General features: G+C 32.7%; 1 protein-coding gene across 1 annotated transcript in view; it reads right to left on the bottom strand.

Moving 5' to 3' along the window:
* Window positions 1–2,808: 2,808 nt before the first annotated feature.
* The window catches only part of ND-24 (NADH dehydrogenase ubiquinone), a 35,533-nt gene continuing 11,146 nt past the window's right edge, over window positions 2,809–27,195 (bottom strand). The window contains exons 3-7 of the mRNA XM_075367900.1: window positions 20,841–20,903; window positions 18,543–18,730; window positions 14,225–14,432; window positions 12,557–12,633; window positions 2,809–3,044 (exon numbers count right to left, since the gene is read on the bottom strand). Coding sequence (XP_075224015.1) covers window positions 2,951–3,044; window positions 12,557–12,633; window positions 14,225–14,432; window positions 18,543–18,730; window positions 20,841–20,903 — 630 coding nt within the window. The 3' untranslated portion in view covers window positions 2,809–2,950. The remainder of the gene's footprint in view (window positions 3,045–12,556; window positions 12,634–14,224; window positions 14,433–18,542; window positions 18,731–20,840; window positions 20,904–27,195) is intronic.

Raw genomic sequence — 27,195 nt, 5'->3', positions numbered from 1 at the left:
ATCCATGAAATTTCAAAAGTCAAGCTTACTCCCCTACTCGTTACTGAAATGGACTCATCCAACATCTGAACATCACGGCAACGCAGAACACTACCGATAGTAACAACAATGCAATCATAACGTTCAGTGTATTGCTAGAGACAAGATGGTGTTTTCGCTAGATGAACGTGTTTTCATTGTCGAGTCGTACTTCAGTACGAAATCAGCGGTTGCAGTGCAAGATTTGTTTCGGCATAAGTACCCAGATAAACCAGCTCCTAACAAAACATCAGTATTAAGGTTAGTTGCAAAATTTAGAGAGACTGGTTCTGTTAATAACAAGGAACACAAAAGATCTGAGTCAGTGTTGAATTCAGATACAGTCACTGAAATCAAAGACCGATTACTTGTCTCGCCAAATAAATTGATCAGACGTTTGTCTGCTGAAATTAATTTGTCTAAATCAACTGTTCATCGGGCGACCAAACAATTACAATTACGACCTTATCGCATTCAAACGGTTCATCAACTTCTTGAGCCCGACAAAGAAAAATGGCTACAATATTGCCAACGGTTCCGTCGATTTCTGCATGAGGGAATTAATGTTATGGATTCGTTATTTTTCACAGATGAAGCACAGTTTCATTTGGATGGCACGTAAACAGACAAAACAGTAGAATTTGGAGTGCTGAAAATCCCCACGTATATCACAAAAAACAATTACACCAGCAGAAGTTGGGCGTGTGGTGCACGATATCGCGGAAGAAAATAATCGGTCCTATTTTTTTCGAGTACACCATTAATGCAGAACAATATCAGGATATTTTATTTCAGTTCATTGCACTCTTGGAAGAGGAAGACAGACACTGCTGGCTACAACATGACAATGCGACATCGCACTACGCAGGTTCAACTTCTGATTTCGTGTTGGAATTCTTTGGTAATCGTGTTATCGGTCGAGGCTTGTGGCCACCAAGATCTCCAGATTTGACTGCAGCGAATTTTTTTCTATGGGGTTACCTCAAATAAAATGCCTACAGCAACAAACCACGAACACTTGAACGATTGAAAGTCAATATTGAACAAGCTGTATTAAATATCCAGCCACAAACTTTGAAAAACGTTGCAAGAAACGCTGTAAAAAGAATTGAAGCTTGTATTCAAGAAGACGGCTTGTATTCTAAATGTAAGGTAATGGATGGTAATAATAAAAATTACATTTACATTTACAAATGCCTTTTTATTATTTCAATACCTACCAATATAAGGTTGGGTTGCGTTTTATATGGGACACTCTGTACATGCTCATATGATAAATGTCTGTACCTTCTCTAAGGCAAAGAGACTGACTGTCTTTTCATGTTCATATGGATACATTCACACACCATACTTCCTGTGAACAGGAAATATTGTTCCATCCAATAGGAATCCTGCATCTCTTTTCAGAGGGCTCTTTAATTTTTTTAGAAAAATCAGTTTTGTATATGTTGGTTAGAAATCAAATCAACATTCAGCTCTCACCCTTGCTAAAAATGTCCCAATCACTCTCTAGGAATTGTGAACAGGTTGGACATCTGTCACCTAAAGGAGGCTTGACAAAGCAACTAACTCATAATCCAGTTTTCTTTATTTTTTATTTTGTAGATGTAGGCTATTCCTTGCTAGGTACAAGGATTCTTTTTTCTGGTCTGGTGGCAGTACAATAAATATACTGGATGTAAAGATGGCAGCTCAAAACCAGCCTTAATGACTGCTATTGGATTGATATGTTTATTGTCGTCTAAAAAAAATAATCTCCATATAATTTTTTAAATTTTTTCCAAGTTTAATGCTACATCATTAATCAAGTACATGTATTGAATCATACATATTGTGTCAATCAAACAGCTCTATAAATGAAAACTACAACCATTAAGCTACACATGCGGTAGTAACATTTGCTTAGAGATGCTTAAAAAAGTCATTATCAGTTAAAAAATTTAAAAAAAAGAAAAAAATGACTAAATACCAGTATTGAGTATTTACATGTATTCTAATTTTTTTATGAACTCAACATTATTCATGGGTAATGATCTGGGAATGATGTTTCTTTATTGAGAAAAATGTTAGTTTTGAACTATCCAGAGGAATACTTTCATAACATGGTCATCACTTTCACTGTACATTTTATCATCATTAATTACCAAACAAACTGAAGAATTTTTCCCATTATAGATTTAACTTCTTTAAAAATGTTAGTTTTTAATTCTTATTTTTATTTGATCCTGGTTTCTTTGCGCCATAATACTAATCTAAGCAACAAAAAAAAATGAGATACACATTTATTCATGCTTTTATAAGTAAAATATCAATAAAGATACTAAGCAAAAGTGAAGACCTAGCAAGCTAAAGTAATAGAAAACTACACTGAGTGAGTATGTGGCTGAACATGAGTTGACAAGTCAATAGGCAACATAGTCAAGCAAGTGTTGGCAATAAAGTATTAAACTGGGCCTCCTAAAATGCAAATTAATAATTTGCCTCTGCCAAGCAAATATACTATAAATTTCAAAATTTATTAAGCAAAAAACTGAAATAAAAATAACTTATATTCACACACTGGTATCTAGAAAACAGAAATAATATAAAAAAAGTTATTACTGTCTGTTCTTTCAACACTGAACAAGTCTATTAAAATTTTCTCTGACAAAATAAAAAAATAAGGCTTCTTCATAAATCTAAATTAATTAATGCCTAAGCCACTGTTGGAAAACTTCAGGGGTAAATTTTTAATTATATAAAATAAACAACAATAATAATATAGAATTCAAAAGTGATGAATAATACAGCTTTTCAGAGTAAACGAAAACAAAAATTTATTATTACAATTATACTTCATAAACGACAGCATTATATATGCTAGAAATTACGGCAACAGTAATTAAGTTCTAACTTTATTTAATATTTACAATAAACTGTACATAAATCTGATTTAGAGATCAGGACGGACACGAAAGCCTGGTCCTGGAGGATTACCCTCTAAAGATGTTAAACCACCAGCTGGTTCTGCAGCAAACCGTCCGTTTCTACAAACAAAAATTGATAAATTTGTTAGTAATTCAAAAATCAATGGTCAATTCTTCAAACATTTTTATAATTACATTAAAAATTATTGTTACAATAGAACACATTATATAAAGTACATTAATCTTTTAATTAAATACACTTTACGCGATGATAAATCTGACCATAGTTGTAAATTTGGTCTTCACAGTTCAGTACTATCGGCTGCCATAATAGTAGGGAGGGCAAATGGATACATAGTAATATGTCATTCTGATTTAAATGGAGGGTGATCCTGTTTATTCCCAAAAAAAAAATGTTTTTAATTTAACTATATCTTATTCAGTTAGCTTACAGAGTTCAAGTAAACAGCATGTAAAAGTGTTCAGTCTGCCAATTTACAAATCCTGATGCATTTAAAGAAATTCACGATGTTAATATTCAATAACCATGTGCTATTATATTTTAAATTTAAATAATTTAAGTCATTTTATTTAAGTTTTTTAAGAGTTATGAAATTGTCAATTGCCCACAAACAGTAAACTTTTACTAATTCTTAAATTTAAATTTCTATAATAAATAAACAAACAATAAATTCAATACAGTTTTCATCATTTGATTGCTCAGAAATCTGTAGTGCTATCAGTATCAAGAGATACAATGGGAGGCTCAATTTTGTTTTCTATTATCTTATCCAATTCGCAATAATTTGATTCAATAGTATTCATTTCATGGTTAAACCATTTCTCAATAAATAAAATTTGTGTACATTTTACAAATCATGTTTTTATCAAAATCATTAACTTTTTCTTTAATTGATCTGCGGTATTTTTTTTTTTAAGGAAACTGTAATTCATTAGTAGATTCATACTCGTGAATCACATTTACACTGAAGTAGCACAACTTCCAATTATGCTAGTAGTTTATTAACAACATCCGAAATCAACGCTGTTGGATTACTCTGTAATTCATTTTGAAGCTTTCCATTATAAAAGTTTCTGTAGTTCTTAGTATACTAAATTCATGAAGTTATTTTTAGTTACGCTTGGCAAAAACATTTAACAAAATCATGTGTAATGAAACATAAACCATGTAACATTTTTGCAGTGAGCCAAAGACCCGTCATTTTTCTAGTTATTACATGTAAAATAACTATTGTTTATTTAATAGAGACATGAATTATAAAAGAATGTATTTTATACCAACTTTTTTGAAGATATAAAATTAAAAGAAAAAATTGATCTTGATAGTACTTTGCCAAATTCTTTAATTAAAAAAATAAGTATTATTTATTATATATCTTTTATAACTGCAGAATATCACTTTAGTCACTACATTACCAAAGTCTATTCGATGGGACTCTTTGGGCCTTGCGGTAAGCCCAGTACTTTTTCATATGTTCCAATCTTCATGCCCTTCCTAGTGTTGAAAATGTTCATGTTGTGAGTTTTTCCTGCGAGTGTGAAATGAGTGTTTTTGTTCTTGATTTTCTTGTTTAATTTTATTTTATCTGTGGTGTCATGGCAATAAGGCCAATCCTTCAGATCCTCTATTATTTCTTTGATCCATGTGCATCCTGTGTTGGTGTTTTTTGAGTTGAGATTGTATTGTACTAGCTATTTCAGAAGTCTTGAATCTTACATCCTCATAATATGTCCAAAGATACCTACCTAGTCTCCTTTTACAAATGGTATCAGTGCTGGGTTCTAATTCTTTGTATACAACTTTGTTGGGCACAATTCACCACTGCCTGTCTTTCTGGTACTTTTTACTGAATCAGGTTCTTCAAATTCTTCTTTGATTTTCTGGAGTCTGTCTGTCTTTGATTGCTCGTTCAGTTGGAAGTGTGTTTCTGCTGCAAAAGTTGCTTCTGATTTTATAACTGTGTTGTAGTGTCTTATTTTTGCATTTATTGTTAGGCATTTTTTATTGTAAGTGTACCAGGTTAATTTCTGAACTTGTGATAGCCAAGGCTATCTAGATTACCTATTCGGTAGGTTGTTTATTTAAATTGCCTCTCAGGGTTTGAGTTTGACTGTTTTTATTTATTATTTATACTAGTTATTAATCTTATAATTTATAATTTACAGTTATTTATTTTGGTTTTCATCAATAGCTGTTTATTTAAACCAGCTGTTGTTGTTTCAACCATCTTATTGCTATTTGGCTTGCCACTGGTTGGTCAGTTGTATTATTTATTTTTGTATTGTGATAAGCAATAGTTTAATTCTGTAAAGTGTGCACCTGATTCAGACAATGTCTGGAATGAGTGATAAAGGAAAAAGGTAGTGCAAGCAGCTGAAACTTGAGAGAAGTTCTGGCTGGGGTAATGCTTGATGGCTCCTCTTCCTCTTCTGGGGAGGACAAGTAACAGGCTGGCCCTTCGGCATGAACTAGTAAGCAGGACTTAATTAGTGATTTCATAAAGTCTATTGGAAGGTTCAGTGTTTCTAGTAAGGGAATTCGAAGAATAATATGAGCTTCTATTACAACACCTTCAGAATCCTAGGAGTACTTCTGTTTCCATTTCTGTGTAGACCAGAGTTATTCCTAAATTACGTGAATTCAAAGCAACGATTGCAGTCTTGGTAAAGGTTATGAAAAGTTAGCCTCAAAGCCAGTTGAGGTGAAAGAAGTGGTCGTCAAGGAGACTTGTTTCTGTCCCTGTTCCTGTCCCGCAGCAGCGTCAATGTTACACAGAATTATTGAAGGAAAAACAGGAGACCAGTCTGTCCTGAAAGCAGCCAGAGATTCTTTTCATAAATCTTAAGGAAGGAGTAATGAGAAAACAATCAAAGAAGTGAAGGATGAATTCCAAGTCGTCTTACATAGAAGAGGTCAAACTGAGACCAAGAAGGGGTTAGTTATCATCGCTGATAACAAAGAGACAGTGAAAGTTATCTCTGACACACTCAAGGTCAGTAAATTCATGAAAGTTGCCCCTAAGAGGAAGAGGCGTCCCAGGATCATTGTTTATGACACTGATTGGCGTTTGTCAGAGGAGGAGTTGATGACTCTCATTAGAAAGCAAAATACTCAAATGACAGAAGCAGCCTTTAAGGCTGAATGTCTATTGTTATTTAAAACGAGCAGGCGCGAGGTGGAGCACTAACAAGGTGAGTCCTGATATTTGAGGTGAGTCCTGATTTCTCGAATTGTTTCATTGCTGAGGGCAGGTTGTTTATTGATTTTTCTTCTTTTAGAGTCAAGGCATACTTAGATGTACAGTGATGCTTCAAATGCTGCCATTATGGACATAGAGCTAAGTTCTGTAAACATCCGGTGACAGTGTATGCTCATTTTGGGGATGAGGGACATAAACATGATAAGTGTTCTAAGAAGTCAGAGGGTCTGACTTTTGCAAATTATATAAGTCTTTGAAAGGATCACAAGCACTCTGTGAATAATAAAATTTTTGGCTGTTATTAGAGAGCTGTTGAGATATATTACAGTTAGATGGTTAAAATTGGGCAATTAAATGCACAGGATGCTTACATTGTTCAGATTGAGCTTGGTGAGAGTGCTTTATGTAGAGGGTTGGATGTTTGTTTTGTTGCAGCATCCATATGTTTATCCGGTGAACTGCCTGGTTTTTCTTGTTTGAAGAGATTCTATTGTGGCTCTTGAGAGTATGTCTGCTGTTGTGTGCAAAAGGAACTTGGTTGTGTCTTCATTTGGCAGCTCTCAGATAATGTTATCCATTTGGATGTTCAGAATTTGCATCTATATGTTACAAGTTCATATTTTCAGTATAGAGATCCTGCTAATTGTCATCATATTGGGGTGAACTCTGGGATAAAATTCTCTGGCAGTAGTCAAATTCTTATTGGTGTGGATGTAAATGCTAAGCCACTATTGTGGCATAGCATTTTACTAATGTCTCACTATTGATGGCGGTGAATTAATAGGGGGCTTTATAGCCCAATATGGTCTGCAGGTACAAGGTATCCCACATAAAACGCAACCCATCAATCACTCATCCATGAAATTTCAGAAGTCAAGCTTACTCCCCTACTCGTTACTGAAATGGATTCGTCCAACATCTGAACATCATGGCGACGCAGTAGAACACTACTGATGGTAACAACAATGCAATCATAACGTTCAGTGTATTGCTAGAGACAAGATGGTGTTTTCGCTAGATGAACGTGTTTTCATTGTTGAGTCGTACTTCAGTACGAAATCAGTGGTTGCAGTGCAAGATTTGTTTCGGCATAAGTACCCAGATAAACCAGCTCCTAACAAAACATCAGTACTAAGGTTAGTTGTAAAATTTAGAGAGACTGGTTCTGTTAATAACAAGGAACAAAAAAGATCTGCATCAGTGTTGAATACAGATACAGTCACTGAAATCAAAGACCGATTACTCGCCTCACCAAATAAATCGATCAGACGTTTGTCTGCTGAAATTAATTTGTCTAAATCAACTGTTCATCGGGCGACCAAACAATTACAATTACAATTACGACCTTATTGCATTCAAACGGTTCATCGACTTCTTGAGCCCGACAAAGAAAAACGGCTACAATATTGTCAATGGTTCTGTCGATTTCTGCGTCAGGGAATTAACATTATGGATTCGTTATTTTTTACAGATGAAGCACGGTTTCATTTGGATGGCTACATAAACAGCCAAAACATTAGAATTTGGAGTGCTGAAAATCCCCACGTTTATCATGAAAAACAATTACACCAGCAGAAGTTGGGCGTGTGGTGCACGATATCGCGGAAGAAAATAATCGGTCCTATTTTTTTCGAGTACACCATTAATGCAGAACAATATCAGGATATTTTATTTAAGTTCATTGCACTCTTGGAAGAGGAAGACAGACACTGCTGGCTACAACATGACGGTGCAACATCGCACTACGCAGGTTCAACTTCTGATTTCGTTGAGGAATTCTTTGGTAATCGTGTTATCGGTCGAGGCTTGTGGCCACCAAGATCTCCAGATTTGACTGCAGCGAATTTTTTTCTATGGGGTTACCTCAAATAAAATGCCTACAGCAACAAACCACGAACACTTGAACGATTAAAAGTCAATATTGAACAAGCTGTATTAAATATCCAGCCACAAACTTTGAAAAACGTTGCAAGAAACGCTGTAAAAAGAATTGAAGCTTGTATTCAAGAAGATGGCGGCCACTTCCAACATTTACTCTAAATGTAAGGTAATGGATGGTAATAAAAATTACATTTACATTTACACATGCCTTTTTATTATTTCAATACCTACCAATATAAGGTTGGGTTGTGTTTTATATGGGACACCTGTATATAATGTACCTGGTGAGTTGCCAAGTTATGTAGGTATGGTAGATGGGCATCAGCTGTTTGGTAGAAACAAACACTGACATTACTACTGGTAGGCTTATTTGTGCCAATGTTTGTAAATGGAAGGTGGTGATGATTGCTCAAGTGATCATCACTGACTGTCAGTGAAATTGTTGGTGTCTTGAGCGAGCATTACCGATGTAAAGTTCCAGTTCAGTAGGGTCGTACCATGTACAGGCATGCGGATTGGAGAAAATTTGTTGACTTCCTTTTGGCCAGGCTTCAGGTATGGATCAGAGTCTGGATGTCTTTGATTTGAAGGACCTGGCAGTGGGTTTGTCAGCAGCTTTCATTGACGCTGCAAAGTGTTCAATAACCCATAGTTCTGGTTGAGAAAGGCTTGCACCAAAGTGGAGTAAGGAACTGTCAGCTTTAAAGAGGGTCTGTTGTTTATGGAAAGCATCCCAACATGAGAGTGATCTGGAGCAGCGGGCGGTCCTTGTGGCTGAATACAGAGATCAAAGATCTCGATATTTCTATAAAGTCTGAACTGCAATGAGGGATTCCTGGAGTTCCTTTGTGCATGGGCAGGGGAACAAGGATTTCTGGGAAGTAGTATACAGGGTCTTGGGACATAAACAATGAAAAGACGTTCTTCTGTCAGCTCTCTCAACCAGGTTTGGTATAATTTCAGACATGTCTGAAATTTTACACAGATTTTTTGACGACGATTTACTGCCTGATAATAGTGAAGCTGAAGAGACCACACACCTGCAGGTGCGGGATGAGGTCACTCAGTTTTGCGGGTCCTTAGAGATTACTGAGGCTGATGTCCATCAAGCTATCTGTAGGGGTATCTGATAGGGGTAAGGCCCCAGGCTTTGATGGAGTAATGGTACGCGGAAGATTCTTGTTTGCTTGGTTGGGGTGAGTGTGAGATTAGTCACACCATTTTCAATAAATTGTTGTTTGGAGGATAGTTCTGTATGTTGGAAGAAGGGGATTGTAAAATTGTTTGAAGGTAATAATAAAGTTCCCTCTGTTAGTTCATTGTATAGGTCCTTGATGTTAGTCGGTTATTGGTAAGGTCTTTGAAAACGTTCTGTTCCTGTGAATAATCAAGAGGCAGACCTCACACGTCTTATTAATGGAGAATCAGTACAGGTTTCGTCCCAGAAAGGGTACTGAGGATGCCATAACTAGAGTGATGAATGTGGTAACAACCAGCAAGATGGAATATGTCCTGGGAATTTTCCTGGACATTTCCGGGTCATTTAACATCTGTGGAGGCCCTTTGCCATTTATCAACTCCAGCAGAGAGAATGCACTGTAAGTGAATTGCAGGTTATGCCAAGTTACTTCAGGGAAATTGAAGTCCGAGCCACTCAAGCTTGCAGGACACTTGAGCTTGGGGTCATCAACATAAGATGACGTTCAGCCCAGAGTAGACCACGATGATGCTACTCAAAGGCTGTTTGGCAGTGAGTCGGCAAGTATGTGTTTCAAATTCGGGCCAGCATAAAATGTTCATGTTCGAAAGTACCTCAGGGTGTTTTTTGATGAGAAATTGCAATTTAAGAAGCACCTTTAATATGTTGCAGAGAAGGCCTGTAATGCCTTCTTTGAAATACAATATATCAATCCTGATTGGGGTCTTAATGCAGTGCCCGTTTGGGTGGATATGCTAAAATTCAAAAGCTATAGGGATATATTATTGAGGGCTCAACGCCTTATATTGTTAATGATAAAAGGTGGTTACTGTACAATTTGACAGGAGGCAATCTTGGTGATTGCAGGCATGAAACTGATAGATTTGATTGCATCTGAGAAGCAACAGTTATGTTGCTAAGAAGTCTGGTGAGTTGACTTCAGAGAAAGTGCGGGGCACCTCTTGGGTATACCTTAACAAGTACGTGATGCAATTTCTTTCTGGGCATGATGTTTTCAGGAACATATTGCAGACTCAACCTGATGGACTCCAGTATATGTTCACAATGTGGACAGTTGGACAATGCCTATCATGATCTTTACATTTGCCCTAAGTATGAGCTAATGCACACGACGACTATTTGCCGGCTTGATGTTATTGGGTCGGCGTTAGAGCTCCATGTAAATTGGAGGGTCCAGGTCGAGTGGGTTATCATTGAGAAGCTCATCATTTACTTGGCAAGGGAAAGGATTGCTAAAGGTTTCGCTTGGATTTGTCTTATTGGTTTTTTTGTCTTTTCTTATGGTTTATGTTTACTCAACTTTTTCCTATTTCAGGTAGGTAGTTGTGATTTTAGTTCCTTCTAGTTGTCTATTCGATCTTGTTAAAGACTTGAACTTGTGTTTTGTTTTTAAAGTTACCTAGTAGGTTATTTTGATTTTATTACCACTTATGTTTACTTCTTTTAATTGTATTTGTTTTTGGGGCATAATTTCTGTCCTTTCGATTGAGATTTTGAGGCCAACTTTATTTGTAATGTTTTGCAGTTCTAATATCTGTGATTTAGCTTTGTCAATGTTTGTTAACAGTGCCAAGTCATCAGTGAAACCAAGACAGTTTGTTTTGATTTTCAGCCTATTTTTACTTTCAGGAGACATTTTTTGAGCCACCTCCTCATAAGCATTTCTAAAATGCAGTTGAATAATAGTGGTGTGAGTCCATTGTCTTGGTGCAGTCCTGTTTTGATCTCAAACGATTCCAAGAGCTCGCCTCTGAATATTACCTTTGACTTAGTGTTTGTGAGGGTCAGTTTTACATGTTTATTCATTTTGGATGTAGTCCGAGGCATGTTAGAGTTTTTAGTAGGGATTCTCTTTAGATGCAGTCTTTATTGAAATCTACAAATGTTATCATCATGTCTCAGTTTCTTTTCCTGTTGTAATCCATTATTAGCTTGAGACTCATGATCTGGTCTGGAATCAGATCATGAAGGGTCTGAAACCTCCCTGGTATTCTCCTAGTTATTTCTTGAGTTGTATGAGTAAACTGATCCTGTTGAGGATGATTCTTGAAAGGAGTTTGTATGTTCGTGTCTAGGAGTGAGATTCCCCTGCAGTTTTTAGGGTCTTTTTTGTCCACTTATTTGTGTAGTGGGTGGATTAGGGCTGTCGTCCAGTGTTCTAGAAGTTTTTATTTGATCCAGATGTTGATGAAGAGCAATTTTTGCCCTTCATGTTTCCAGATCTCTACAAAAGTCTGACCTCCTGCTGTTTTGTAATTCTTCATCTAACCCAGTGCTTAAAGTAAAATTTAGTAAATTTAATTTTAATTTTGACTACATAGTAATCTGACCCTGTGTCTACTTCTCAAGAGGACTTTTACGTTGTAGAACTCTGTGTTGGTGTCTGTCCATGAAAACATGGTTAATTTGGCATTCTCCTTTAGTGTAGTTGGGGTGTTTCCAGGTTTTGAGTTTTTGAGGTTTCCTCTTGAAACATGTGGAAATGGAGATAAGGTTGTGGTTTCTGCAAAGATCAACAATCTCTGATCATTTTTTATTGTCTTTTAAGTGGGCCATTTTCTGATGATGTCGCAGTATCTTCTTTCTCTGCCTAGTTGAGCACTGAAGTCTCTGTTTAATTGTTCAATATGGTTTTTGGGGACTTTTTAGAGTCAGATTGAGTAGATCCCAGAACTTTTCTGTTTCTTTTCGATCTTTGGAGAGTTATTTTTATTATTAGTGAGTGCATGGGCATTTATTATGGTGTAGATTTTATTAGATGCTTTTAGAGTGTGCTGAGATTCTTGGGGGATTGTGAATTGAATTCTAGTGTGGAGTTTATAATCTTGAGACTGACTAAAAAGTATGTTGCAAACTATGGAACATTTTTCATCACTCTCTTCCCAGATGTCCTTTGTAGAGCCTACATCCTTAAGATATAAAAAAAAATGTAACCGACCATCTGAAGGATATTCCGGTTTCTGAGTTCCAATACTACCATGAAGAGTGGGAAAACCATTTGAAGCATTGCATGGCTTCCCAAGGGAACTATTTCGAAGGTGATTCAAAATAGTTATACATAGGAATCTATGTATAATTAGATTGTAAATAAAAATTTTTTCTGAACCATCTCATTACTTTATTTACAATCCTCGTATATAAAATTATGGGGAGATGCTATTAACCCGATATGCCAAATGTACTTTTTTTTCTAATTCTACACTTATCTTTTATACTTCATACCTTTCACACAAATTAATAAACAATTATCAACCAGAACATAAGAAACATTTATAGAACATCAAATTTTAAAATGAACATATTTAGCAAACCTTGGTCCAGGCCGTGGCCACTCATCTCTTTTTAAATCATCAAGTATATCTTTCATATCATCTTCAGTTAAATCTTCCTGGAAATAATATACAACATTATAATCTAATTCACCTAAAATAAAATTTTTTTAAGAGAGTGAACAAATATCACTGTTAAAAAAGTAAATAAAATCATAAGCAATAATAAATACAAAATAAAATCAAGAATAAAAACCATTTTTCTTAGTCATAATAAATTTTTTCACAAAAAAATGTATATTATGTAAAGTTTTCTGAAAAACAAGCAAATTTAAATATTTCAGTAAAAGGGATTCAAAAAGAAATTTCTTTCTCTTTCTTTAGATTAACAAGAGTTTTGCAGTAGAATTTTTTCACAAACTTAAAGAAAAATAAGAATTTGTTTCTACACTTTGGATCTTCTACGGACAATTTTAAAATTTTATTTTGTATTTTTGATTTTTGGCTTTGATTTTGGGTAATATCTTTTCAATCTTCTACTATGAGTTTGTTTCTCTATTCATCCTAGAAAAAAGAAAAAAGTTTTTGCCTCTTTCTGAAAAGAGGTTTGGCAGTTTTTATACTGATTTTCTTGAAAACTCATACACTTCCTTCTGTCTTGTGTTTTTTAGGTTTTTTGATTGTTTTTTTTTTGTATTTTTATTGTTTGTATTGTGTCTTTGGTCTTGTGTTTTTGTGCCTAAATTTCACAATATTGTTTATCAATGTTTTATAGCAAATGTTTCTCCTAAACTGATATGCTAATTCCATTTTATAATCCTTTGATTTTTAGGTTTAGTTTTCCCATATCATTATTTTGTATTATTATTCTTAGGTATTAACATTTTTTAACTACTTTGATTTTACCATATTTTTTTAGTAAATTTATGAGCTTACTTTTGATGTTAGCCATAATTAAGTTTTTCATAAGATATTTTACGGTTTCTATTTCAATTTTGGCTAAATTAAAATCTTTGCAATTATTGCAAGATTATCAGCAAAAATAAAAAAAACAATCTACTTCTAATTTATTTTTTTCACATGCCTGTCTAATAGTTGTTTCTATTTTGTTGTCTTTCAATATTCTTTCCATTATTTAATGACCTTATGGAAAACATAATGGAAGAGAAGACTATCCTGAAGTTTTTATTTTAAACGGATCTGATATTACATTAATAAATTTAAGATTTTAATAAATTTGTTATTGTCTATTTAATATGTTTTTAGTTTAGTCTAACAATTCTGATCTCTGTTAAAATAATGGAAGTAAAAACGGACTGATAGTGAAAGCAATGTACCAGTGTACATAAAAAGTTCAGCTCCTCAATACAGTTTAAGCATGAAAATACTAAATTATATGGAAACTTTATCATCATCAACCACTTACTCTTGATTCTTTCCTATACTGTATCTATTTCTTCATCTAAACTAATCTCCTACAACCTACTTCTTGGTTATTCAGTTTTATGCCAAATACAGTAACTGAAATAAGCCTAAAATACTCTTTAGACTGAATACATCGATTTAACAATAAACTAAGTAAACACTCAGTTGCCAGTCCATTAAAAAAAAGCTACAAATGAAACATAAAACAAATTGTCAAATTTTCCACAGTACTTTTTTTTAACAAAGTGAACACTAACCAACCAACAAAATTAATGCTAAACTTACATAGTAATCATCATTTATCTGTACCATAGGAGCATTGACACATGCACCCAAACACTCAACTTCAGAAAGGGTATATTTCATATCACTTGATGTTTCACCAACTTCAAGATTAAGTTTTTCTTTTATAATATTTAATATTTCATCTGAACCTCTTAACCAGCACGGAGTTGTAGTACAAACTTGTATATGATACTTTCCAGTAGGATTCCTATACATAAAAAAAAAAAAAAATTGTTCCAAACTTGAAAAGTACAACTAATATACATGTTTACAATGCTTAAGTTCTATACAGTCTCATATCAATTCTTTTCAGATAAAAAACTGTGCGATAACCTAATGCTTAGTTTTCAGAAGAATTCTAGAATTAGATCATATACAAAGAAACAAAATTATTTTACACTAGCAGGTTATAAATTCATAAATATGTACTAGGCCATGGCATATCATCTAATTGTGGTAAGTCATAAAATATGATAAGCAAAACTATATTTGTGGATGTAAAATCTTATCTTTTAATTTCCTGGAAATCCTGATGAATTTTACACATTTCCATCTGTAAAGACATCTAAAGGTAAAGCAATCATGTTCACTTAGCATAAAAAATTAAACATATCAAAAAATTCATACATTTCTAAAAAAAAAGATTATTATTAATGATTAGAATTTACTACTGCAAGTTATGCAGTAGTTTTAATTATGTATTTCAGCATTACCAAAGAAATAAATAAATAAAAATATAAACCTTCACATCAAATCCAATATTTTCATTTTGTACTTTATGGTAGCAGATTTAACATTATATGTACCATGAAAATATGTGTATCTATTGGATATAACATAAAAGATTTTTCTGTACAGTAGCCCTGTTGTTAAATAGTTTAATACTTCTCAATACATATTAGAAAAACAACCTAGTTTTAGTAGTATTTAAGTATTTACCTAAAAAAAAACGGTAATGTATTCTGTATATCAATTCCAATCTTTAATATTAAAAACTAACAACAGATCATAATATTATTAAAATTACAACATTAATGTAATAATTATATTAATTTATAATACATTATAATAATATTATTATATTATACAGTTGAACCTCTATATAACAAACCTCAATATTACAAAAACCTCAATTTTATAAAATTTTTTATTGCACTGTGACATTTAATAAAATTACGCATAAATTTACCTCTACTTGACGTATTCATAACTCTATATAACAAAATTGTGACATACTGCATATTAACATAATACAATATGTAATAACGTACTGTAATTTTTACAAAATTTTTTTTAAAAATAATTACATTAAATTTAGTATTTTGGACATCTCTGTGAGTTTAAGGTAGTGTTATTCTTTTGATTTCCGTACCTAAATTGTACCTGTACACAAGCAGACTGTATTCTTGAAAACAGTCCAGAATGACAGATTATCTTTATTCAACTGGTAAAGTGAAAATTAAAGAGATTCTTTTATAACCCATTAACAATAAAATTCTAACAAAAAATTTAAACACATGTTCTGCAGTTACTATCTGCCTATACATTAAAGTACCGAATTTCCTGAAATCCATTAACTAACACAGAGAACACTAAAATTACTGTGCATACTTTTATTCATTTATCTAAACGAGACGTTTATCTACAGTACATAGACATAACAAATAGAATTCCTAGAAAACATTTAACACATACTCCTTCTATTGTTCAGTGTATACATAAAGTTCAGCAATAATATTTCCTGGGATTAATACAGTTGGTCTCTGTCTTTGGATTATGTTATTCGTGTTATACAGTACTGTTTCTTTAGTGTGCCATAGACAATGTCAAAATGGAAGTTCCTTAGTGTTTTGGGAAAAATTAGCATTATACAAAGTGTAAAACAGCTATCTCTATTTAACAAATTTTTCCTCAGGATTCTCGATTTCATTATACAGAGGTTCGGCTGTATATATAATATTATATTATTATTAAAACTGATAACAACTTATAGTACAATCACATTTTGTTTACTAAAGTGCTAAAAAAACAAATTCAGGAAATTTAAAGTCCCATGTCCTCATATGCACTTTCTTCTTGTACTTTAACTTACGTGGGTCTTTATAAAACTATTTTTAGGTTTAAAATTATAGGTCTAATTTTTATTCTCTTCTACTAAAAATATTGACAAAGCTTTAAACAATTCATTTTTTATGAAGAAAATGCAGTTAATTTCATTCTATATAATCAGAAACAAAACAATTGTTTGTCAAACACAAATAATTCTATAACAATTATTATAGGAAACTCTTAAACACCACTCTCCACAGATACATTTTGCGATAAGCAATGCATTTTTCATTAATTTAATCAACAGTTAACCGAACATTAGATTAATTTATTAAAAATGCTACAAAATCATCAGCAAATGAGTATGACTAAGAAAAAAATATTCTTTATCCCATACAAACAACCTTTGTACCAAATTCAATATCAAAATCCTTAATTCTTTAACTGACAGTTTTGAAATAATTGATTTTCAAGTTGATAAAAACAATTATGAGTAGGTGTAATGAAAAACCAACAATAACATTCTAGTTTAGTCTAAAGAAAAATATTCAAATGATGACTTACAGTAACATGTAAATTAATCTGAATACAGTTGTTGTTGAATAAAAAGTAAATTTATTAAAAAAAAATCATACCTATACAATTTGTGAAATATCTAGTTATTAATATGTCTTCCTTTATTCTAAATTACTTCATATACCAATTCAACAAGTGTATAATAATATTCAACAATATACTTTGGTACAGATTCAGCAAGTGTACTACTACATGTACTGCACATTTTTTGACTTCATCATCATGAAATCATACCAATATTATTACTTTAATGAAGCCAATATTTGTAGTACAATTCATAATTGAGTCGTTTTTTGACTATTGCCCAAAGATTTCCAATTGGGTTTAAGTCTGGGGAGTTATCTGGCCATGGAAGCCGTTTCGATCTTCAAAAAATTTGTCCATTTTTTTGGTAGTATGACAAAGCACCAAATCTATTTGGAACACTGTTGCCTAATGGGAATTTGTTTTGAAGTTGTGTCAAAATCCTTTTTTTCAGAATTTTCATGTATTCATCACTTTTCAACACACCATTTACTGGAAGTAATGAACAAAGGCCTTCAAATGTTAAAAAAAAACCTGAAACATTTTTTTCTGGGAATGTTTAACTGATTGTTGGATATGAGCCAGTGATGTATTTTCATCTGATGATTTTCTAATGTATCGAAGGGACTCTTTGCTCCAGAACATAAAAATGTGACTAGGAAAACATAATATTTTTCTAGTCTTCTTTGGTCCAATTAGCACGAGCTTCAGCCCACAAGAGCCTTTTTTTTTGTGGATTGCTTGTGTTAAAAGCTGCTTTTTAGCTGATAACTAACTTCCAATCCAACTGCAAGAAAAGTCTACCAGTTGTCATGTGTAAATCTATTCCACTGGCTGCTAATTTTCAATTTAAGTCCGCAACAGATGATTTTGGATCAAGTATACTTTTTCTCACTAATAACCATTTCCGTGTTGGGGTAGTTTTTCTTTTACAGGCGCATTTGCATTTACTTTGAGTTGAAAAGGAACCAGTTTCATTAAATTGTTTTAAAATCATTCAGTGTCCCTAGTCCAACACCACACTCAGAAGCTATTTGTTGTTTCATACTGGTACGCTCAGAAAGAGAAACAATTTTTGAATACTTTCTTGGAGTTATGTCCATTATTATATATTCAAGAAACACAGATCAAAAAATATGATTTTGTAACAAAAAATTACTAACATGAAAATTGCTAAATAACCTCACACTACACAGGCACTTAAAGAATGGGTGTGGTCTAGCAATATAGCCACAACATAGAAATAAACAAAAAATTTTCTGTGTTTGGATTATTTTGCATGCTACTGAATATATTTGTTGAATGATCTGGAGAGAATAATAATATCTGGGAGAATATCTGGAGGGAATAAAGTTTTACCGTTTTCCTGGCTTTTAAAACTAAAACTCAAATTTTGTGACTTACAGGACTTTGGAACGCGTAGACATTTTGAAAATTTAAACATATCTACTATAACATGGTTAGGTTATTCAGATAAGGTGAAATAGATTTTGATCAGATGAATCGTCTTTTATCGTTGTCAAATGAACACCATAAGTTTACTCAACTATGTTAAAAATTATCTTTGCTGTCAAACAGAAAGGTGTTTTCTTTTTTATTTTTGACTTACAAATGCAATTTACTATTTTCACTAAATTTTTTTTCTAGTTCAATTTAAACATGGTCTTACCTCATGAACATTGTATAAAATGTTGCAACTTCATATACTCTCATTTTAGGGACATTAAGAATTTCAGCTACTTTATGCATGGCTGAAATTGGAAGCCATCCATGCTGTCTTTGTGCCAAATCAAGAAGAGGGATCATGGCAGCACGTTTATGTCCTTCAGGATAAATTTCCAAAATAGCATTGGCACGCTGCAATATACAAAACATATATATTTATTTATATGAACTCCTTAAATAAATAATCTTCTATTCTGATTGGTACGTAATAATGTATTAAACAGATCACATCAGGAATGGGTAAGCAGACAGACTACTGTTTGGATAAAAAAAATGAATACGTCCCAGAATTTGCTTGGGTGGACCTAAGCAAAACATGATAAAACCTTGATCAGAGCACAATCATAAAATACAAAATTAATTATAAAATAAAATATAAGTTAAATTAATAATTTAAATCATAAACAAAATATTATTAAATATGTAAAGATATAAATACTTAATATGAAACATATTAAGTATAAAAATAACATTTAAATCACAATTCAGAAGGCGTTAATGAAAATTATTTGAGCACATACTTGTATAAACAGATTGCTAAAAGTTCAGGGTTTTTAATTTTCTAATTAGTTTTATTTAGAATTTCATTGACAAAGTGGTATTGTTTATGTGAAAAAAAATTATTTTAAATACATTAGTGAAAAGATCTGATAAGACTGTTTCTTGTAAGCTAAGTATTGTGGTTTCTTTTACATGAAAACTATTCTGTTATCAAGTTTGATAGAGGTGGAGCTAGCTGTTTTTTTTTTTAAATAAGATACTATTCTTTTTAGCAAAGACTGTGCATTCATAAATATATAAACACATGGATAAGTTACTTTAATGGTTAGCAATTAAAAGTTTGAAAATAAAGGTAATAATTATTACCTCTAAAAGTACTTCAGAATATTATTTTGATTGTTATATGCACTCTGATCAAGTGATAATTGAAAAAGATATAATCTTTTGAAAAAAAGACATGCTAAATGAGGCAGATTGACAAAAAAAATTTAACAAGACAGTGGTTGGTGATTACACTACGTTCTATACATAATTACTCTGCTCATGTTCATCAATATATATTATTTCAATAATGAATAGTCACATCCATCAAATGCAAATGTGACAGCCCCAAATAGACTCAGACATGATAGAGTTATAGCTCATTTTTTTTTTTAATAGCCTACTATAACTACATAGACAATTTGTAATTATATGCAGTTCCAAAATTAAAGGAGAAAATGGCTTTTTAACAAGACTGTATTCCTCCATGTTACAGCAACATTGCTTGTGAGTTCTGTATATAATTCCATAGCACTGAATAGGAAGGGTAATCAAAAGCACGACTTCCACAATTGCTGAATTTAACATTTTGGAATTACTTCAGGGATTACACAAAAAAAGCAATGTTATGTGTGTATAAATGATATTAAACACTTGAAAATAGAAAAGAATCACCAATATGAAGGCTGTTGAACAGGACATACCTAATTGGTGTTATTGTGAGTAACAAACACCACGTTATTTCTTAGCTGTCTGCAGGGCAATAAATGGACATCACCTCAAACTAAAAATATATTTTTTTAAATACTGATGAGCTGGAATTGCTTAACTTTACTAATAGCAATTTAATTTAAAACATATTTGTGACTAATGAAAAATAATAAAGAAAGGGAAATAACAAAGGGACCTCAATATAACTGAACAGGAAGTACGTAATATAAAATAATATGAAAAAGCAGGAATATAGAGGGTCTGTCCTAGACATAAAAGCCAAATACCTGTAATATAAAGTAAAACACCACAAAATGATTAAAATTCTAAGACTTAACTAACAAACTACTTAAACCAATCAGATTAAAATCTAAACAAAAGAAAACAGAACATAACCAACAAGAGAGTACAACATTTTTTTAATATGAAAAAAAAAATTTTAAGTTAAATGTAAAAAAGGACTCTTTATTTGCCGGCCTCCGTGGCGCGAGTGGTAGCGTCTTGGCCTTTCACCCAGAGGTCCTGGGTTCGAATCCTAGTCAGGCATGGCATTTTTCATACACGCTACAAAACATTCATTTCATCCTCTGCGGAATGAATTGCTTGACTGTGGAACCGAAAGTAAAAAAAAAAGGACTGTCACCCGTGTCAACAAAAAACAATAGACATAAGGTAAAAGTCAAGTTGCAGCACAACAACAAATTCTAAGGTTTAGGTTTCACTTAAGCTAAATTCTTCATAGTCCGAAAAAAATATTTGTTATATTTACCTTTTTGTTTTCTTCATTAAATACAAACTCCATATCAGGATTATTATCTTCTGAGTCTCGGTGCTACAACAAAAATTATAATAAATATAAAAAAATAAACAGATTATACAATTTATTCAAAAAACTGATGAAACATAATGTATGTAAAAAATTATACAACAAAAAATTAAAATAATCTTATATGTTTAAAAGAAAATTCAACTGGATTACGATTACTACAAAGTTAAAACTTGCTGTTCAATTACACCACAACAACTTTATTTGCAAACAGGTAGACATGAGCAACTCTGCCTCTTGATTGTAAATTATATGAAATGAGTAGTATTCAAATAATTTCAATTATCCTACCCTACTAAACAGCATTTGTATGAGTATCTGAGTGTGTCCCCCTTACCTTAGTACTGAAATGTACCAATCACTAGCGGAAAATCCCAACTAGTTAGTACATGTCTCGTGGTGGTCAGGTGTAAACTTGTTTATTATATATTGATATACCATATATATATTTTTTTTGTCTTCAGTGATTTGACTGGTTTGATGCAGCTCTCCAAGATTCCATATCTAGTGCTAGTCGTTACATTTTTGTATACCCCCTACATCCTACATCCCTAACAATTTCTTTTACATATTCCAAACGTGGCCTGCCTACACAATTTTTTCCTTCTACCTGTCCCTCCAATATTAAAGTGACTATTCCAGGTTGCCTTCACATGTGGCCTATAAGTTTGTCTCTTCTTTTAGCTATATTTTTCAAAATGCTTTTTTCTTCATCTACTAGCCGCAACACCTCTTCATTTGTCACTTTATCTACCCATCTGATTTTTAACATTCTCCTATAGCACATATTTCAAGTTTCTAATCTTTTCTTCTCAGATACTCCAATCGTCCAAGTTTCACTTCCATATAAAGCGACATTCCACATATACTTTCAAAAATCTTTTCCTGACATTTAAATTAATTTTTGATGTAAACAAATTATATTTCTGACTGAAGGCTCGTTTTGCCTGTGCTATTCGGCATTTTATATCGCTCTTGCTTCGTCCATCTTTAGTAATTCTACTTCCCAAATGTCAAAATTCTTCTACCTCCATAATCTTTTCTCCTCCTATTTTCACATTCAGTGGTCCATCTTTGTTATTTCTACTACATTTCATTACTTTCGTTTTGTTCTTGTTTATTTTCATGCGGTAGTTCTTGCGTAGGACTTCATCCATGCCATTCATTGTTTCTTCTAAATCCTTTTTACTCTCAGCTAGAATTACTATATCATCAGCAAATCGTATCATCTTTATCTTTTCACTTTGTACTGTTACTCCGAATCTAAATTCTTCTTTAACATCATTAACAGCTAGTTCCATGTAAAGATTAAAAATTAACGGGATAGGGAACATCCTTGGCCCTTTCTTATTACGGCTTCTTTCTTCTGTTCTTCAATTATTACTGTTGCTGTTTGATTCCTGTAAATGTTAGCAATTGTTCTTCTATCTCTGTATTTTAACCCTAATTTTTTTTAAATACTGAGCATTTTATTCCAGTCTACGTCATCGAATGCCTTTTCTAGGTCTATAAATGCCAAGTATGTTGGTTTGTTTTTCTTTAATCTTACTTCTACTATTAATCTGAGGCCTAAAATTGCTTCCCTTGTCCCTATACTTTTCCTGATACCAAATTGGTCTTCTCCTAACACTTCTTCCACTCTCCTTTCAATTCTTCTGTATAGAATTCTAGTTAAGATTTTTTATGCATGATTAGTTAAACTAACTGTTCTGTATTCTTCACATTTATCTTTACCTCCTCTTCCTCAAGCTTCTCTAAGTTCCACCGATTCATCTGACACCTTTTCTTCAGGTTTTTAAACCCCAATCTACATTTCATTATCACCAAATTATGGTCGTTATCAATGTCTGCTCCAGGGTAAGTTTTGCAGTCAACAAGTTGATTTCTAAATCATTGCTTAACCATGATATAATCTATCTGATACCTTGCAGTATCGCCTGGCTTTTTCCAAGTGTATATTCTTCTATTATGATTTTTAAATTGGGTGTTAGCAATTACTAAATTATACTTCGTGCAAAACTCTATAAGTCGGTCCCCTCTTTCATTCCTTTTGCCCAGCCTGTATTCACCCACTATATTTTCTTCCTTGCCTTTTCCAATGCTTGCATTCCAATCTCCAACTATTATTAAATTTTTATCTCCTTTTACGTGTTTAATTGCTTCATCAATCTCTTCGTATACACACTCTACCTCATCATCATCATGGGCGCTTGTAGGTATATAGACGTCAATAATCGTTGTCGGTTTAGGTTTTGATTTTATCCTTATTACAATGATTCTATCGCTATGCGTTTTGAAATACTCTACTCTCTTCCCTATCTTCTTGTTCATTATGAAACCTCTCTCCTGTCTGCCTATTATTTGAAGCTGAGTTAATTATTCTAAAATCACCTGACCAAAAGTCGCCTTCCTCTTCTCACCAAACCTCACTAATTCCTACTACATCTACATTTATCCTATCCATTTCCCTCTTTAAATTTTCTAACCTACCAACCTTTTTTAAACTTCTAACATTCCACACTCTGACTCGTAGAATTTAATTTTTTTAATTTTCTGGCAACCCCTTCCTTAGTAGTCCTCACCCGGAGATTCGAACAGGGGACTAGTTTACCTCCAGAATATTTTACCAAGGAAGGTGCCATCATTGCTATATGAAAATGCAAAGACTTACATTTTCTTGGGAAAAAAGCAGCTATAGTTTTCCATTGCATTCAGCTGCGCAGTACTCAGAGGGACTGAGTAATGTTGATATGGCCGTTTAAGTCGTCCTGACTTACGCCCTTAACAACTACTGAAAGAGCTGCTGTCCTCTTTCAGGAATCATTCCTTAGTCTGGCTCTCAACAGATACCTCTCCAATATGGTTGCACCTTCGGTCCAGCTACTCTGTATCACTGAGCACACAAGCTCCCTCACCAATGGCAAGGTCTCATGATTCATAGAGGGAGACCATATATATTTATATATAGATATACATGAGAAATGTATACTGATATATATATAAAACAAAGTTTTGGGAAAATTTAGTACTTTTAGCACAAATTTTACTTCCTTTACTTAGTACAAGGAAGTAAAAATGTGTAAATTTTTTTTTTAAAGCTCTACTTAAATTAAACGAACTAAAATAATTTTAGGATGGTATTTCAGAATGGATTTGACAACAATTTCTGACAGTTATATGTAAGATTATGTGAAAGTCATGGCATCAAATTAAAAATTAGATGTTTGTGCCAACTTTTTCTTATGCGTGATGAATGGCCTAAAGAGTGAGGTGCAAACATCATCACATAATAGAAGCTGGAGCTACTATTAGGAATAATAATGATGCTATTAGCTGTGCCCTGCAAGCATGGATTGCAGAGTTGAACTGTGCACTGAAACTGTGCACTTAACAGCTTTATCAAGTAACCATTTTGACACTTAATAACTTTTTAAAAAACCAAAATGTATGTGATTTTTATTTTCTTAAATCTATTTTTTATTATTTTTTTTCTATTATTAATAAACTTCTATTTTTTTTTTTTTCATTTACATTGTCATTCAAACATTTATAAAATTTGTTCTGTTTTAATCATATTACTTTTTCTATTCAGTTTGTGTTTTTTGTTTCTAATTAAACTTGAATTTCTCAAATTTGTGTTTAATTTTAATAGACGTTATTTACATCAGCTTTCTCATAATTAAATTCTCTACAAGGTTAACTAGGAACTTTTTTTGTTTATTGATAAATTAACAAAGATATTTTATTCCTAACCTGAAAAAGTGTACCAAAATCTTTTTGTGTTTTATCCAGTTTTTCTTAAAACCTAAGTGAGATAGAGATCTGGGACCACTTTTATTCAATTTTTTATATCAAAAAACTATAAGGAAGCACCAAATTTACCCTTCAATTTGTACCTCAAGAATTTATTACGGTTTAATTTCACAGAGTGTTAAGATGCAGGGTTATTTAACTGGAGTAATTAAATGAGTTATTTCATTTTTAAATGAAGGGGCATCCGTGCTAAATTCTCACTTTTTTGTAACTCATTACCTCAGGTTGGCATCCCTGCCAAATGTTCACTTTTTTGTGACTTCTTTTTTAAATCAGGAACTTTAAATTTTATTAAAAGATCTTTTAATTTTTAAGTCTTTCTGACAGCTGCACTCAGCTCCTGACAGCTCTGTACGGATCACACAGCTCCTGGTAGCTCACTCAGCTCCATCCATGCTATAAAAGCTGGGCTCTGCACTAGAATAGTCAGTATAGTTCCTTCATCCAGAGTCAAATTTTGTTTGTTATGAATGTACAAGTAATTATATAATAATGTTAAATCCTCATTTACAATGAATCCTGAAGAAAGTCAAGACTTTTATTTATTTGTATGAACCAGCAAACAACAAATACTTAGAATAATTTAAACCCAACTCCAGTATTAAACCAAGATGGTAAATTATTCAAAATTTTTTAGTCCTCCGACCGCGGATATTATTTGAAATTTTGAAGAATCATCATTTGCAATTTGCAAATTATTTGATACAGGGAGCAGAAAGCAGGGCTAAATGTTTCACAACCTGAAACTCGCTACTGAGCTGTTTTCTGACCTAAGATTACATGAACTTTCTTATTTTTGGCTAGAGAATTATCTCCTGAGAGATTGCAATGCAATTTTGAATCAGGTGATTCCAAATTCACCTGTATACAAATGTATATGTATACATCTGTATAATATGCATGCGTATCATGAAGTTCTTCTGGGACTTTCATAATCTATTCTACTAGTGAAAATAATAGAAAAAGTTTACAATAAATATATATTCTAAAGCGCTTCACTTGCGAGTTACAGCTAATGAAAATTTAACTCGGATTTCAGCTACGCCGTTGAAATGAGATCGTACTGAAATTTTTAGGATGTTAATTGAAGGGGCAGAATTAGGATTTTTTTATTGTTTTTGACCTGTAAATTGAATAAAATAGGACTAATAAAATTTGTTAATATTTTGAATAAAATTGAACTGTATCTGGAGTAGTTTTTGAGAAATCTGGGGGTGAAATTCAATAAATTGAGGAAAAAGCAATGTGTTTTATGTTGAACGTGCAATAACTTTGTTAAATGGATAATAAACACATAAAACTAGTAGAGAATTCAAAACCTGTAGAGAATTGAATTTTGAACAAAATTAAAAATTTGTTTTTACAAATTTTTCTGTAAAAATTGTTAAAAAATGTAATAAAAGGAAATTACATAACACTTGTAAAATAAAAATTACTCAGATAATTTTTTTATTAATAACACATGCTCAGCAATGCGCAATACTGTATTAGTATTTAAATCATTCTTAAGGTATATAAAGTATATAAGGTAATCTGAGTTTTGCATTTGATGGTTTGGAGGACATTTAAACAAGTTTTATCCTTCAGTTCAACATCTACCCCCAGGAGACATTCCACTTTGCTTGGAGTTCAGCACATGGTGGAATACAATCGACAACAACTCTACAAGAGGCTTTGTTTACCGACAAGGCAAATCTCACTCGAGTTGGTTTCAATAACTTACATAATGAGCATACATGGGCAGAAATAATCCTCATGAAATGGTGGAAGGAAATTTTCAACACTGATTTAGTGTCAATGTATGGTTTCGGCCTTTTTTACAGTCAGCTGTTTGGACCATTTTTATTACATGGACACCTAAATTCTGAGGTCTATTTGCACTTTCTTCAAGAATTGTCAGAGCTGCTTGAAGACATTCTAATGCTGAGCATGATGTGTCTCCCCACTTCTCTTGTGCAGTTTCCACTTAAATCATCATTTCCCTGAGGAATGGATCGGTCATTAGAGGTCCACATTCCTGGCGACCCAGATCACCTGAGCTAACACTTTTAGATTTTTGCAACTGGGGACGGATGAAAAATATTGTATAAAAACCAAAAATGCATTCTTGTAATTAATTATCCACATTACGGATATGGCTGAGCAACTTAAGGACAGCCCTGAAGAACTAAAAAGAGCAACAAAAACAGTACAGAAGTATGCCAAGAAATGTGTCTAAAATGGCAGCCTCATTCTTGAATATTTATTATACCCTGGTAAGTACAATGCACTTGGTCTAGTGTACTGTTTCTAAATAAAATTTGAATTTTTCTAACCTTTATTTTATTCTACTTATCTAACAGCATTTTGTTCAGAATTAAATTCTATACAAGTTTTGTTTAAAAATATTATGAGTTTATTGCCCATTTAACAAAGTTATTGTGCATCGAACATAAAAAATCTCATGTGACCGCTACATGACTTCCTTGTAGGCCTATTAAATTTC

This window comes from Lycorma delicatula, chromosome 6 (assembly GCF_047948215.1).
Source record: "Lycorma delicatula isolate Av1 chromosome 6, ASM4794821v1, whole genome shotgun sequence".
Taxonomy (NCBI): domain Eukaryota; kingdom Metazoa; phylum Arthropoda; class Insecta; order Hemiptera; family Fulgoridae; genus Lycorma; species Lycorma delicatula.
Note: the sequence above shows the minus strand (reverse complement) of the source record. Positions and strands in the feature narration are given on the sequence as shown.